The sequence below is a fragment of the Neovison vison genome, chromosome 12, assembly GCF_020171115.1.
Source record: "Neovison vison isolate M4711 chromosome 12, ASM_NN_V1, whole genome shotgun sequence".
Lineage (NCBI taxonomy): Eukaryota > Metazoa > Chordata > Mammalia > Carnivora > Mustelidae > Neogale > Neogale vison.
The window spans coordinates 39054468-39068123 of record NC_058102.1 but is presented as its reverse complement, the minus strand read 5'-3'; the positions used below and the strand labels follow the sequence as shown (position 1 = coordinate 39068123).

At 34.4% G+C, this 13656-nt stretch overlaps 1 protein-coding gene across 6 annotated transcripts in view; it reads right to left on the bottom strand.

The window, feature by feature from the left end:
- The window catches only part of PPP1R12A (protein phosphatase 1 regulatory subunit 12A), a 149685-nt gene that overhangs the window by 67084 nt on the left and 68945 nt on the right, over positions 1–13656 (bottom strand). For all 6 annotated transcript variants that reach the window (XM_044227561.1, XM_044227560.1, XM_044227559.1 and 3 more), the window contains exons 4-5: positions 4241–4400; positions 56–200 (exon numbers count right to left, since the gene is read on the bottom strand). In XM_044227561.1, the coding sequence (XP_044083496.1) occupies positions 56–200; positions 4241–4400 (305 nt within the window). The remainder of the gene's footprint in view (positions 1–55; positions 201–4240; positions 4401–13656) is intronic.

Sequence of the window (13656 nt, the reverse complement as noted above, 5' to 3'; positions counted from 1 at the left end):
ACCTATTGGATATTTCTAAAAATTTAAATATTTAAAATACATTTAAAAGGCCTACCACTTTGTTGACCATCTCCATATCACACAGATTATCCACTAAAATTCGACATGCTTCTTCTTTACCCCAGTGAGCAGCAGCATGAAGAGGTGTCCAGCCATCATAATCTTTAATATTAACATCATAGCCTGCCTGTATTAAAAGTCTAAAGAAATTACAGTGAATTAGATAATCATTAAGAAATCTAAAAATGAGCGAACTTATATCATTAGCTTTATACCATGCAAGTTAACAAAAATTTGTGATTTCTTTCCCTAGTTTGTATCTTCTCCCTTTCCTTCAATAAATTAACTAGGACAAAAGAAAATAATTCTCAGAAAACAGTGGCAATGAGGATCTTGAATTACTGGCATAACGCATTCAGCTTTAATTAATTCCTAATGACTAACAGGTCTTATGGTTTGGTGCAATACTAACTTATTCTTGTTAATATGAATTATAGTTGAAATTTTCATAGGAAAGTCAGTAATTTTTCAATGTGAACTCAAAAGCTCCTGGATCAATTTGTATGTTAAACTGATTTATTGAGGGAATGTCTTCATGTATCCATTTAATATATCATCTCAAGCTAAATGTGTTCTAAAAATAAACTGGGATCAAACAAATTTATTTTGTAGTTTTTCTGTTGCCTTGCAGTTGAGGAACTAGTTTGTGAAAGCTTTCACAAAGCTTAATGATTTATCACGGGTAATTTTCATAGGAAAATGACAATCTGTTAAGAACAAAACAAAGCAAAACAAATATTCAAGGGGTCGAGTCTACTTTTCTGCAGCAGTAGAAAGCAGATATACCAATTATCAACAAAGCTAGAAAAGAGGAATACATTTTAATACAGTGCAAAGAACTGTATAAATTATGTTAGTATGCCTTCCTAACTTTATATTGACATTAACCTTTATTTAGAAAATTAAGCTCAGAGAGCAAAGAATTGGTCTATAAATTGCACATAGCACACAGCCTCACACACACAGGCGAGTAGTAAATACTTTACAACTCATGAAATCTGGTTGACTTTTACCTTACTTTTCCAAGAAGTTGAGCTTGAGAAGGGCTTCTTTTTACCTACAGGAGGTGGCAGTGATAGCTAATACATAACCCTTCATTTACTTATATTTCTCGAACTGATCCCCTATTTCCTAAGAATATCTAAAGCAGCCATTTCCAATTCTGGATCCAAAACAAAGCCATTTTAAGGCTTATTTAAAAAAAAAAAAATCCCCAGCTCCACTATAGTCCTATGGAAATAAACAGTATATTGGGAGATGCACCTTGCCAATTTATATTTTTAGTAAATCCCGTTAATGCCTGAAGACCAACATTTAAGAGTCTCCAATCTAAAGAACAGGCTAACAGATATAAGTCTAGAACTTAAAGTTCAAAAAAAATAGGTCCACTAACATGTATTATCAGAAACTTTATTAACAGAATAATACTGGAAGATATAAAAATATATCCCCCATTAGAAAATATGAACTGGGGCGCCTGGGTGGCTCAGTGTAAGGTTAAGCCGCTGCCTTCGGCTCAGGTCATGATCTCAGGGTCCTGGGATGGAGTCCCACATTGGGCTCTCTGCTCAGCAGGGAGATTATCTCTTCCCTCTCTCTCTCTGCCTGCCTCTCTGCCTACTCGTGATCTCTGTCTGTCAAATAAATAAATAAATAAAATCTTTAAAAAAAAAAAAAAAGAAAATATGAACTGGAATCATACTAAATATTCTCAATGACAAAAATTTTAAGTACTTGGGATTCTATCTGGAGAGGCAAGACAAGAAATGTAGATATATATATATATATATATATATATATATATATATTTTTTTTTTTTTTTTCCCTCCCCATAATCATAAGGCTCTCTTTATATGCCAGGCCACACAATACTCAAAAAAATAAGACAGTGCTTATTATATTCAAGGAGCTCAAATGGAAGACAAAAGTCAAGTAAAACAATCAACCCTGAAAGACAGTTTCTGTAAAGCAATGGCAGTACAAAGTTGAAAAGCATCAAATTCAATAGAAAGGGGTTGTGTATTTGTGGAGAAAGGGACAGGGGTAATAAGTGGGGAGAAAGTTACATATGAAACTGGTATCTTCTGTTTATTTTTCATTTCATACATATTTTTAGTTAAGTAACATACTTACAAAGTTCAAAAATAAAAAAAGAATAAATGGCTATATAGGGAAGTCAAACTCCCACTGCTGACCTTTAGCCAAAAAGTTTCCCCTCCCTCAGATAACCATACTACTAGTTTTGATTGGATCCTTAGAGAGATTTTATGTATATACCAGCAAAAAAAATTAAAAGAATTTTTTTTCTTAAAGACTTTAAGTAATCTATACACCCAACATGGGCCTCAAAACCACAACCCAGGGCAAGAGTTGCATGCTCCACCAACTGAGCCAGTCAGATGCCCCTAAAATTTTCAAATATAAACACAAATGATGAATACTTCCGTTCCTTTTTTTTTTTTACAGTTAATATATCCTAGTGTTCTTTCTATTTCTACATATAGTGTTTTAATCACTACCAGATTATTCAGTGAAAGAGTGTATCAAAAATTATTCAACCTTCTCTTACTCCTATGACAAATAATGCTGTTGTTATTAGCACATACCTTATTTCCTCTGAGATTATGTTAAAAAAATTCCTAGAGGTAGAACTAATTGCTAAGCCAAAGAATAACTGTTACTTTGATAGAATCTGTTCAATTGTCATATAAGTGCCTTTTCCCCAACCTCGCCAACACAGCGTACCAAACATTTTAATATTTGCCAATATGACAGATGAAAAATGGTAATTCATTATAGCTTTATCTGCACTTATTATGAATAAGGTTGAGCATGTTATTTCATAGGCTTAAGAGCCTTGAACTGAGTCAAAGGATCAAAAGGAATTTGCCTCCAAGTTGAAGAGATGGTGAATGAAGGTATCTAGACAGAAACAAAGCAAGCATTAAGACATCATGACAGAACTTCAAGTAGATATATATTGTTGGAATAATGCATGCCTGAGGAGCAATGGTAGCAGCTTAGCTTAAGAGGATGACTTATTGTCTTAAGTACTAATTTGAGGAGTTTAAAATATATCCCAATCCCCACTGAAAATCTTAATAAAGAATTTTAAGAGCTTAAATAACCTAATTAAACACCACTTGGAAGCTGTCTGGAAAACTATTTTATAGTGCAACTAATACTCAAAATATATTGCCTTTACCATATGCAACTCTCTAATATTTCAATTTTTTTCTTTAAAAAAATGCTGTCATCAAGTCACTAAGTTCATTTGTGACCTGCTAATGGGGTCTACAAGTTTGCTAAGTTTGGGATTAGAGAAAAACACACAGGATAACAAAAGGTAATCAAAAGTTAACTTCACTATTCTAGAAGGCTTCAGTTACTGAAGTCAGTCAAGATTGAAAAAAGGAGAAAACTTGGGAATAGGTGACCCACTTAAACCTCACTGTTTTTACTGAGAAGAGGGAATAAGGAGAACAGTTTTATATTAGAAGCTCTGGTGGAACGTAACAATATAAAGGGTGGAGAAGATTTTCCTGCATGCTAGTCTTATTTCCTTTCACATACATATAATAAAAGTTATGCACTGAATTATTTTTTTCATATGGCTGCCTACAGCTTTGCATAAGTTAAAGAAAAAAAATTATTGTGATGTAACAGAGCTTTGTTTCAAGGAAATCTGCTGATCAATATATAGACCTAAAAAGTCTCAGTTGCTTATAACCTGGTATTATGCTAAAAGCACGGAGTCCCAAAATTATGTAGTAAAAAGAAAACTGCATTTTAGATAAATTACATGTAAATAAAGATCCACTAAGAATCAAGTTCTTTGAATATGATGATTATGTTTATATGGAATACTGTTTTTAATCTCAGTAACCAGGTCAATCTGGGAACCTCAAAATGACTTTGTAGTAATTTACCACCCCAGAAGGTAACATTTAATGACTGTCTGACACTTTAACTTAGTGGAAAACTACAACCTAAGAATAGAACAGAATAATCAAAATTCAAGAGCAAAAAAAAGGGTTTGAGATATAAAGCGATAACATTCAATATAGTTTTCTCTTTTACCTATAAATAGACATCAAATCACTTTTATAAACCGTTTCAAAACAATGAAATAAAGAAAGTAAACCAAATTAGAAAAATGACTGTGAAAAATAATACTTACTTTAAAACTTCTGTATAGCCTTTAGCGGCTGCAACGTGAAGTGCTGTCCCTCCAGATTTTGCATGTCGGACATCATTTATGTGACCACTATTTAGCCACTGTCTTGCGTCTCTAAGCATTATCCGTTCTTCTTCTTTTCGAGCTGCTTCTATATCAACCCCTGATAAAATGAAAATTTTTTTTTCTTTATAGAAAATGTTTTTTTCTATGTTGGAAATAAAATTATTCAAAACAAGTTTAAATAAAAACTAAAAATGAAATTGTATTTTTGAAAAATGGGCTGCTAACAACAAGCTGGTTCAATAAGGAAATGTGGGAATACTATAGCTATTTTATTAGCCTTCTCTGCTCATTATTTAGTTTTTGCCCCACAATATTATTTTGGCTTTCTTTTTACCTTTTCTGATAAATCATTTTTTCTTAAAAATTTGTTTATTTCCTTAGGTATATCATCCTTTAGTTTAAAAACAAGACAAAGCAAAATATAATTAAGTCTTAAATTTCTAACTGCTTTGACCAATTCTCTGAACTCTAGCCTACTAGGTAGAAATGTTTATTGAAGACTTCGACTCAGAAAATTTAGCAATTTTCATACAGATGCTCTACCAAACTCTTTCCTTTTCCAACATAGTACATTCTTCACTATTAGTATCAGCATTATAATTTTAATAAATTATATAGATGTTCATTCATTTAAAAGCATTTATTAAGCACTGAGGTTGAGATGGTAAGAGTGCAAAGAATTTAAAAAGAAACACTACATTTAACTTCTTTCTTACCTTCAAAGAGCTCAAAATCTTGAGAAAAAAATTAAAGTAGAAAAGATAACCTTGAAATTCCTAAATGATCTCATGTGGTCTCATGGCTGAAACTGCTGGTTATTTAATGAACAGCATAAACCAGAGTGCAATTATATAGTCTGTCTTACTTCAGGAACCCATGGACTAATTAAATGTAAAGATAATGCTTTTTTATCCTGTATCCTCACTCTCTAGATGAGTACCTAATACACAGTAAAAGGGATCAGTAAATATATACTAACTACATGACGAATAAGTAAAAACAATTACACACCCCCCCACACACCCCTTCTCAGCTAAGATTTCACCTATAATTCATATCCACGTATCCCAACTGTCTGGTCAGGATTTTTTTCTTTCATTCACCCATTTAGCCATTCACCCACCCATTCAATATATACTGAGTGCCTACAAGATGTCAGGTACTTCTTATAAAAGTGTAATGGGTGTAGAAGTGAACTTATTAGATGGCAGAAAATAATACATATGTGAAGAAAAATAAAACAAGGTAAAGGGACACAGAGTAATGATAATATAAAAACTTGTTTTACATGGTTTGGTAAAGCCAAGTCTCTTTGTAAGGTGACATTAGAGCAAAAAAAAGAGAGAGAGAGAATGAGTGAGTGACAGTCATATTCTAATCTGGGAGACATTCCAGGCATAGGGAAGTCCTAGCAGGCTCTGAGGTAAAAGCCTGCTTGGAATGTTCTGTTTAGAAGGCCAGGGTATCTATAAAGTAGTAAGAACAATTAACAGAGTGACACAATCTGACTTAATTTAAGAGGATCACTTAAGCTGAAAAGTTAAGAGAAGAAACTGAGGTATCAAATTGGAGTCTACTATAATAATTTAGACAAAAGATGATACTAGCTTAAACTAGGTACTACCCTAAGTAGGAGTACTAAGTAGTACCTAAGTAGTACTTAGTACCTAAGTAGTACCTAAGGCGGTAAAGAGATTAGATTCTGGGCACCTGGGTGGCTCAGTGGGTTAAAGCCTCTGCCTTTGGCTCAGGTCACGATCCCAGGGTCCTGGGATGGAGCCCCACATCAGGCTCTCTGCTCAGCAGCGGGGAGCCTGCTTCCCTCCCTCCCTCCATCTGCCTGCCTCTCTGCCTACTTGTGATCTCTGTCAGATAAACAAGTAAAATCTTAAAAAAAAAGAGAGATTAGATTCTGAATTCTTCAAGGTACACCCACAGAATCTGTTGTTAGTTTGGATGTAAGAGAAAAAGATGTCATATATGAATCAAAGGTTTTCAGCCAAAGCAATTGGAAAAATCAAATTTTCAGTAAGAGAAATGTGAAGTTTGACATGCCCTGACAGACATCTACCTAACTGGGTATCAGGCAGTCAGCTGGATGTCTGAGCTTTGAGAACAGAAAAGACTGAGCTTTGAGAACAGAAAAGAGTCAAGACTAGGTAAATAATATAATAAAATCATATGCCACAGGCATCTGAAACTTAATGCTAAAAATCTTAATTCAATTTTCCTAGCCAGTCAGCTTGCTGCCTGTCTTGTATTTATTAGAGTAGGTACTACTACTTACCCAGGAACCTGGAAGGCATCTTTAATCCTTCCGTTTACCTTATTCCCAGCCCTCATCCAATTAGTTCACAGACTTCGAACTGCCATCTCCTAGACTGTTGTCTTGATGGTATCATAGTTCATCACCATTTTAGTTCATGTCCTTTATCTCACACTTTAACTTCTTCTACTGACCCTTAACTCACGCAGTCTCAGTACCTTCTGATTCATTTCCCACACCACTGCCAGCCCAGTTTTTCCATATCAAAATATAATCATTCATTTTTCTACATAAATTCATCAATGGCTCCTTACCTCCTGTAAGACAAAACTCAAGCTCTTTTGTGTAGTAGACATAGCCTTTCTTATGATTGGTCTCAATACACTTTTAACCTCTACTTTTTCTTTTTTAGCATTACCCAGTGTTCTTACAATCTAGATCTCCACCAAGGTCCCCAAGTACATCATGCTTGTGTGCTATAGTGCAAGCTATTATTTTCTACATGGATTGTATCCTTCCCTTGCCTAAGCAAATCACCAATTATTCAAGGCACAACTAAACCACTCAACTGAAGCTCAATGAAAATGAAAACATTTAAAAAATCCCCACATTAGGGGCACCTGGGTGGCTCAGTGGGTTAAGCCTCTGCCTTCGGCTCAGGTCGTGATCTCAGGGTCCTGAGATCGAGCCCCATAGTGGGCTCTGCTCAGTGGGGAGCCTGCTTCCCTCTCTCTCTCTCTCTGCCTGCCTCTCTGCCTACTTGTGATCGCTCTCTCTCTGTCAAATAAATAGATAAAATCTTAAAAAAAAAATCCCCACATTACATTAAGTACAGGAAAAGTCATCTTCAAAGTAGGGACTGTTATAACACATCACATTTAAAAAGGAACTTGCAATAAGACTTCCCATAAAAGAGGGCGCCTGGGTGGTGCAGTTGGTTGAGGTCCAACTCTTGGTTTCAGCTGAGGTCTTGATCTCAGGGTCATGGGATTGAGTCCCAAGTGGGGTTCACATTTGGCTCAGAGTCCACTTGCGATTCTCTCTCCTTCTGCCCATCTCACTCATGCTCTCTCTCTCAAGTGAATAAATGAATTAAAAAGAAGATTCCCAAAAGACTTTGTAAAACCCCATTATAAATGTTATATATGTTTAATGAACAAAATCTATTATGAACATTATTTAAAAAGTAACACCATTTCATAATGATCAATTTTATGTACCAAAAATTTCCTACCAAAAGATATCATCTCATATCATTTAAGATACTTTTAATGTTATTCATTGAAAGAAATTATAAAGTTATAATACATTAAATATAATCTTTTTACTAAATGATTTTTCTCAGACTGATTTTCTTACACTTTATACTTTTACTTAGTCTTTTAAAATACAGATGACCTCTTTATTATCATTATGCCTTTTGTCTTTAACATCTTGAATATTCTTACTTTTATTATCTTTTACTATTCTAAATTTCCTCTGGACTGAAATTAAAAAATACATAGTTCTCACTTCTAGATTTGTCTAATTTCATTCTATCTTTATCTAATTATAAAGCAATTATCCTCTTTTGCCTCCAAATCATGCTCATATAAATTATATGTAAAAAACAAACAGCTCATATTTAAAATTAAAGTATGTGTGAAGGGAAATTTCTTATGCTTAAGAAAATCCAGTTAGAAAGAAAAACTCTACTCTCATATTTAAAAAAAAAATTAAAATACTACCGATTAGTTATAGACCATGCTTTAGGTCATTAAAATCTAAGGGGGAATAAACCCGTATTGTACTACATTATGACAATACCTTTATCCTTTTAGTTCCACTGTTTTAACTAGCTAGCGACCTTGAGAAAACCATAACGTCTTTGAATATTAGTATAATGGATTAAGAACACTGAAATTGAACCTAGACTGCTGGGTTTGAATCCCTCATCTGCCACTTACTAGCTGTATTATTTGGGGCAAGACACTTAATCTCTGCTAATACTGAGTTTATTTGTAAAATATTTATTTGCCAAAAAAAAAAAATAAATAAATAAAGGTAGTGAAAGCACCTATCCCCTAAGGTTGTTGTGAGGATTAAATTAATTGAGATATGTGAAATGCTTAGATCAGGAGTAAGCCCCAAGGTATTAACTATTACTATCAGCTCTAAATGCCTATGATTCTGCTTCTCCTTTCTTGTTTTATGGTCTAACAGACAGAAAATTCTATAATGCATTTATCTGGTCCTTAGCCCACGTACTATAATTTTAAGATTTTTAAATAATGAAAACAATAGATATCAAAATTAAATTGGGTGTAATAAAGGGATTAGATTATTTAACAACCGCTACTACTATTGAAAAACAGTAAATATAAGATTGAAATGTAACCAAATCTCTTGGTTAGAAAAAATAAGAATAAACTGGAGTTTGGTCACAGGTAAGACATACAAAGATTGACTTGTGTTCCAAGATAAATAAAAGCAACTGCATTAAAATACAAGTCAGAAATACTTGAAGCTACTGCTCAGTTATTACCTGTATGTTTTGTTTTTAAGTGAACCCTACACCCAATGTGGGGTCTGAACTCACAACCCTGAGATCAAAAGTTGCATGTTCTATCAACTGAGCCAGTGGGGTGCCACAAATCATTACTAGTATCAAAGGCAATTTATTTCAGCATAAATAGTTATAGACCAAATATATTAAATAAAAAACTAGAGCTGAAAGAATAGAAGAATTTTAAAATATTAAATAAAAACGTTCATATCAGGATAAGTAATTTTAGAAATCTTATCACTACAAGAGGTATATTTAAGGTACTCTTTTTATAATTATTAAAATCTATTGGAAACAGCCCTATAATTTGTTTCTCTGGAACAAAGTTATGCTCTATAAGTTCGTGTATTCCTATTACATGAATAAAATGAACACCATAAAGTATTCTGTAGGATATAGTCTTAATAAAATAAAATAAAAATGGTACCGTGATGAAGTGTACCGTGATGAAGGACTCAAGAGATCTGTCACACTATTTGGGACTGAACTACAGTACTATATCCTACTTGTATGATCCTGGGTAAATCACTGATTCTCAATTTGCCATCTGTAAAATGAGGGTAACAGTAGTAGTAATCTCTTAGCATTACTGTGAGGATAAAATGAAATGAGGACTTAAAGCCCACTGGCTCAATGCCTGGCATACAATATCAGCATTTAATAAGAGTTAGCTACTGTCATTGGTATTAGTTTTTCACTTTTCAGTTCCAGGGTCATCTCATCTATTTCCCAGAACTCTCCCCCATCTATTATTCTTCTAGATGTGCATTTTCCATTGTGACATCTCCTAAGTTCAACGACACACCAAATATTATTATGTGAATGTCCTTTAGCTGCTGTAAACTCAATATATCCCCAAACTTATGTACTCCCTAAATCTGTTCCTACTTCATCCCACATCTTCCCATACAAATTTAGCCATCATTAATTCTTTTTATTTTTAAGATTTTATTTATTTGAGAGACAGACAGCATGAGTGGGAAGGGGGGGAAGGCAGAGGGAGAGGGACAAGCAGGCTCCCCGCTGAATGTGGAGCCCGATACGGGGTGCACAGCTGGATGCGGGGCTCCATCCCAGGACCCTGGGATCATGACCTGAGCCAAAGTTGGATGCTTAACCAATGGAGCCACCCAGGCACTCCAGCCATCATTAATTCTTAAACTGGAAGCTTCAGGAGGCAAACAGCCTCAATTCTTCCTTCACCTCCACAATCAATTATTCATCAAAGTGTTTAATTTTACCTTAATATTTCCTCAAGACAGCCCTGCTCGTTTCTATCTTAAATGTAATTGTTTTGTCCTTATCTTTCAGCTGGACTAATTTAAGAGCCTTCCTTCAAGGAAGATATGCCACTGTGTATTCCCCATTCTAAATCACCCTCCAAAATGCCATGAGCTATATTACTAAAAACTAAATTCAATCAAGTTCATTTCCTGCTTGGAGATCTTTACTGTATCTAATGCCTACAAAATGGGTGTCCTTCACCATCTGGCTCCAGCCTCATTTTTTCAGGTCTCACCTTCCTATTAATTCCATACTGACTTTGCATTTTGATTCCAGTTCTAAGGACTTCTCCACATGTGCTGTGTCTCCAATTCCTTTTCTTTGCACAAGCTGATACTCCTGCCTGACACACCTTTTTTGTCCACCACCTCCTTTCTCTGCTAAGCAAACTCATTCTCAAATGTCATCGTTCTTAAACTTTTACTATTGGAAGCAGTCACAGTCTTTTCGGTTCTCCCACAGCATTCTGTCCCTATCTATATTTTAGCACATAGCACACTGCATTGTGAAGCTCTATTTATATATATCTGTTACCTCTGTTATACTGTGAAATCCTTAAGAATAAAGATTGTCTTCTTTCTTCCTTTCTGTCTTTTCAATACTCAGCACTCAGAGCATTTGCTGGGATACTAATACTGAACCAATCATACAGTTAAGATCAGTCTTGCAAAAAGCTTCCTTTATATACAAGGAAACCAAAGGCAAGAATTTTTAGTACATTTCCATGCCCTTTATAGCATATAATAATTGCTAATATTAGACTATAGGAAGATTTAACTAGTGTTTAACAGGAAATGGTTAGGTATCTATCTAGGCATTCATCAGAGCAAAATATAGGCAGATAAAGCAGTCTTCTTTCTAAGGTTATGATGCTTTGTATCTATTCTTCCAGCCTCCTCGGGTCTTGAATATCCCACTATTTCAAAATGCCTGCTCAGAACATTCCTGTTAAAAGCTCTTCTGTGTACTTATCCAAGCTCTAGTTTTTAACTACTTTTCTAACGTATGCCGTTTCTCCTGGGCTTCAGGGACCTTCAACTATCTGTTAACAATGTCTCAACTCAATTTAGGCACTTAAATATCTTCTCAGCTCCAGTGTCTTAAGATTATCATCATTATTTTTTTTTTTTTATGTATCTTTTTTTGAGAGTGAGAGAGAGAGAGAGGGAGCATGCACATATTGGGGAGGGGATGGGGAAGAGGAGAGAGAGAATCTTAAGGAGGCTCCAAGCTTAGCATGGAACCCCAAAATGGGGCTCAATCTCACAACCCTGAGATCATGACCTGAGCCAAAATCCAGGGTCAGACACAACCAAATGAGCCACCCAGGCACTCCTTAGATATTTTTTTCAGCACTTAGTCATTAAGAATTTTCTTAACCCCAGAATAAAAATCTCTTTTCAAGGGACTAACTTAGCTTCTACTCTTTTGTTTCTATTTCATGATCAACCATACTTCAGTAAGTGCCTTCTAAAACAATATCTCATACCTTTCCTTTATCTTTTAACACCTTAGTCGAACAGTTCTCTTTTGATAATACTCATTTAATTACTGTCTAAACATAATGAAATATAGTGGAAATCACATAGACTAATTTTATTTATACATATTAATTTTATTATACATATTGATTTTTATTCATTTTTAATTGTGGGAAAATACACATAACATAAAATTTACCATCTTAACATTTTAGTGTATGCAGTTCAGTAGTGCTAAGTACATTTACATTATTGTGCAACTCATCTCTAGAACTATTTTCATCTTGCAAACTGAAATGCTGCACCCATTAAACAAACCCCAATTCCCACCTCCTGACAACCATCATTCCACTTACTTTCTCTATTAATCTAATTCTTTAAGTATTTCATGTAAATGAAATCATACAGTATTTGTCTTTTTGTGACTTATTTTATTTACCATAATGTCCCCAAGGTTCAGCCATTCTACAGTATGTGTCAGAATTTCCATTTTAATGCTGAATAATATATTGTCCACTGTATGTAAATACCACATATGTTTATTCACTCATCCACTGACGATACTTGGTTTACCTCAATCTTTTGCTTATGTGAATAAAGCTCTTATAAACATGGGTTTACAAATTTTTTTTGAAATCCTTTGAGTATGTGCCCCCAAAAAAGAACTGCTAGATTTTATTATATAAAGATATTATATATATACATATAATACAAACATATTATGTATTATGTATGTCTCAAGATACAATTCATATACATTTACAGTATACAGTTCAGTGGTTTTTAATTTATTTGCAGAGTTGTGAAACTAATATTACCATAATCAGTTTAGAACACTCATTGCTCCTAAACAAAACTCTACCCATAAACAATCACTGATATCTCTCAAATTTGTATCTCCAGCCTCAAATTTGTATCTTTCTTGGCTCACAGATTTAACTGCTTAAATATCTAATCAGCAAAACAAAGTTGACATATCTTAAAATAAATCCCTGAACTTTCCCCACAAAGCCCACTTCTCCCAAAATATTCATAGCTCATTTATATCTTCCTTCCTGCATACTCTACACTTAATCACTCAATAATCCTCTTGACCAAACCTTCAAAATACATCTAAAATCCAACCTTTTCTCATCAGCTTGTCCACTACCACCTACTTCTGCCCTTACTTTCCCTACAATCCACTCTCAACACAACAGCCACAGAGATCCTTTCTAAAGTAAGTTAGATTGTGTTACTCTACCTCAATTACTCCACTGGCTCCCTACTTCTCTCTGCCTAAAAACCAAAGTTGTTCCAACAAGGCCTTGATTTGGTATGGTTCAGTTACCTCTGTGACATCATCTTCCCCCAGCCTCTTCTTTGTTCCACATACTTTAGGAATACTAGTCTACTTGCTGCTTTTCCCAATAAACCCTGCAAGCTCCTATCTTTGCACTTGTAGCTCCCTGTCTGGTATGTTCTTTCCCCAGATGAATGATTAATCCTCTCACCTCATTCAGATCTTAGCTTAAATACCCACTACCGCTCTATTTTAAATTTGTGTTTCATTCACCCTGTCCACTTCCCTATGCTCTTTGCCTATTTTCTCTCCAAAGCTTTTATTACCACATAATTTTATGTCTGATCCTACAATTTATGATACTTCTTTCAATTTTAAAAATACTAAAAAGATGCAGAATTGAGAATCATGTATTTTTTTCAAACAGACATATACACACATACTATTATGGAAGGTGTTTTTTTCCACTCAAATTATGATTTCCCCTTTAGTACC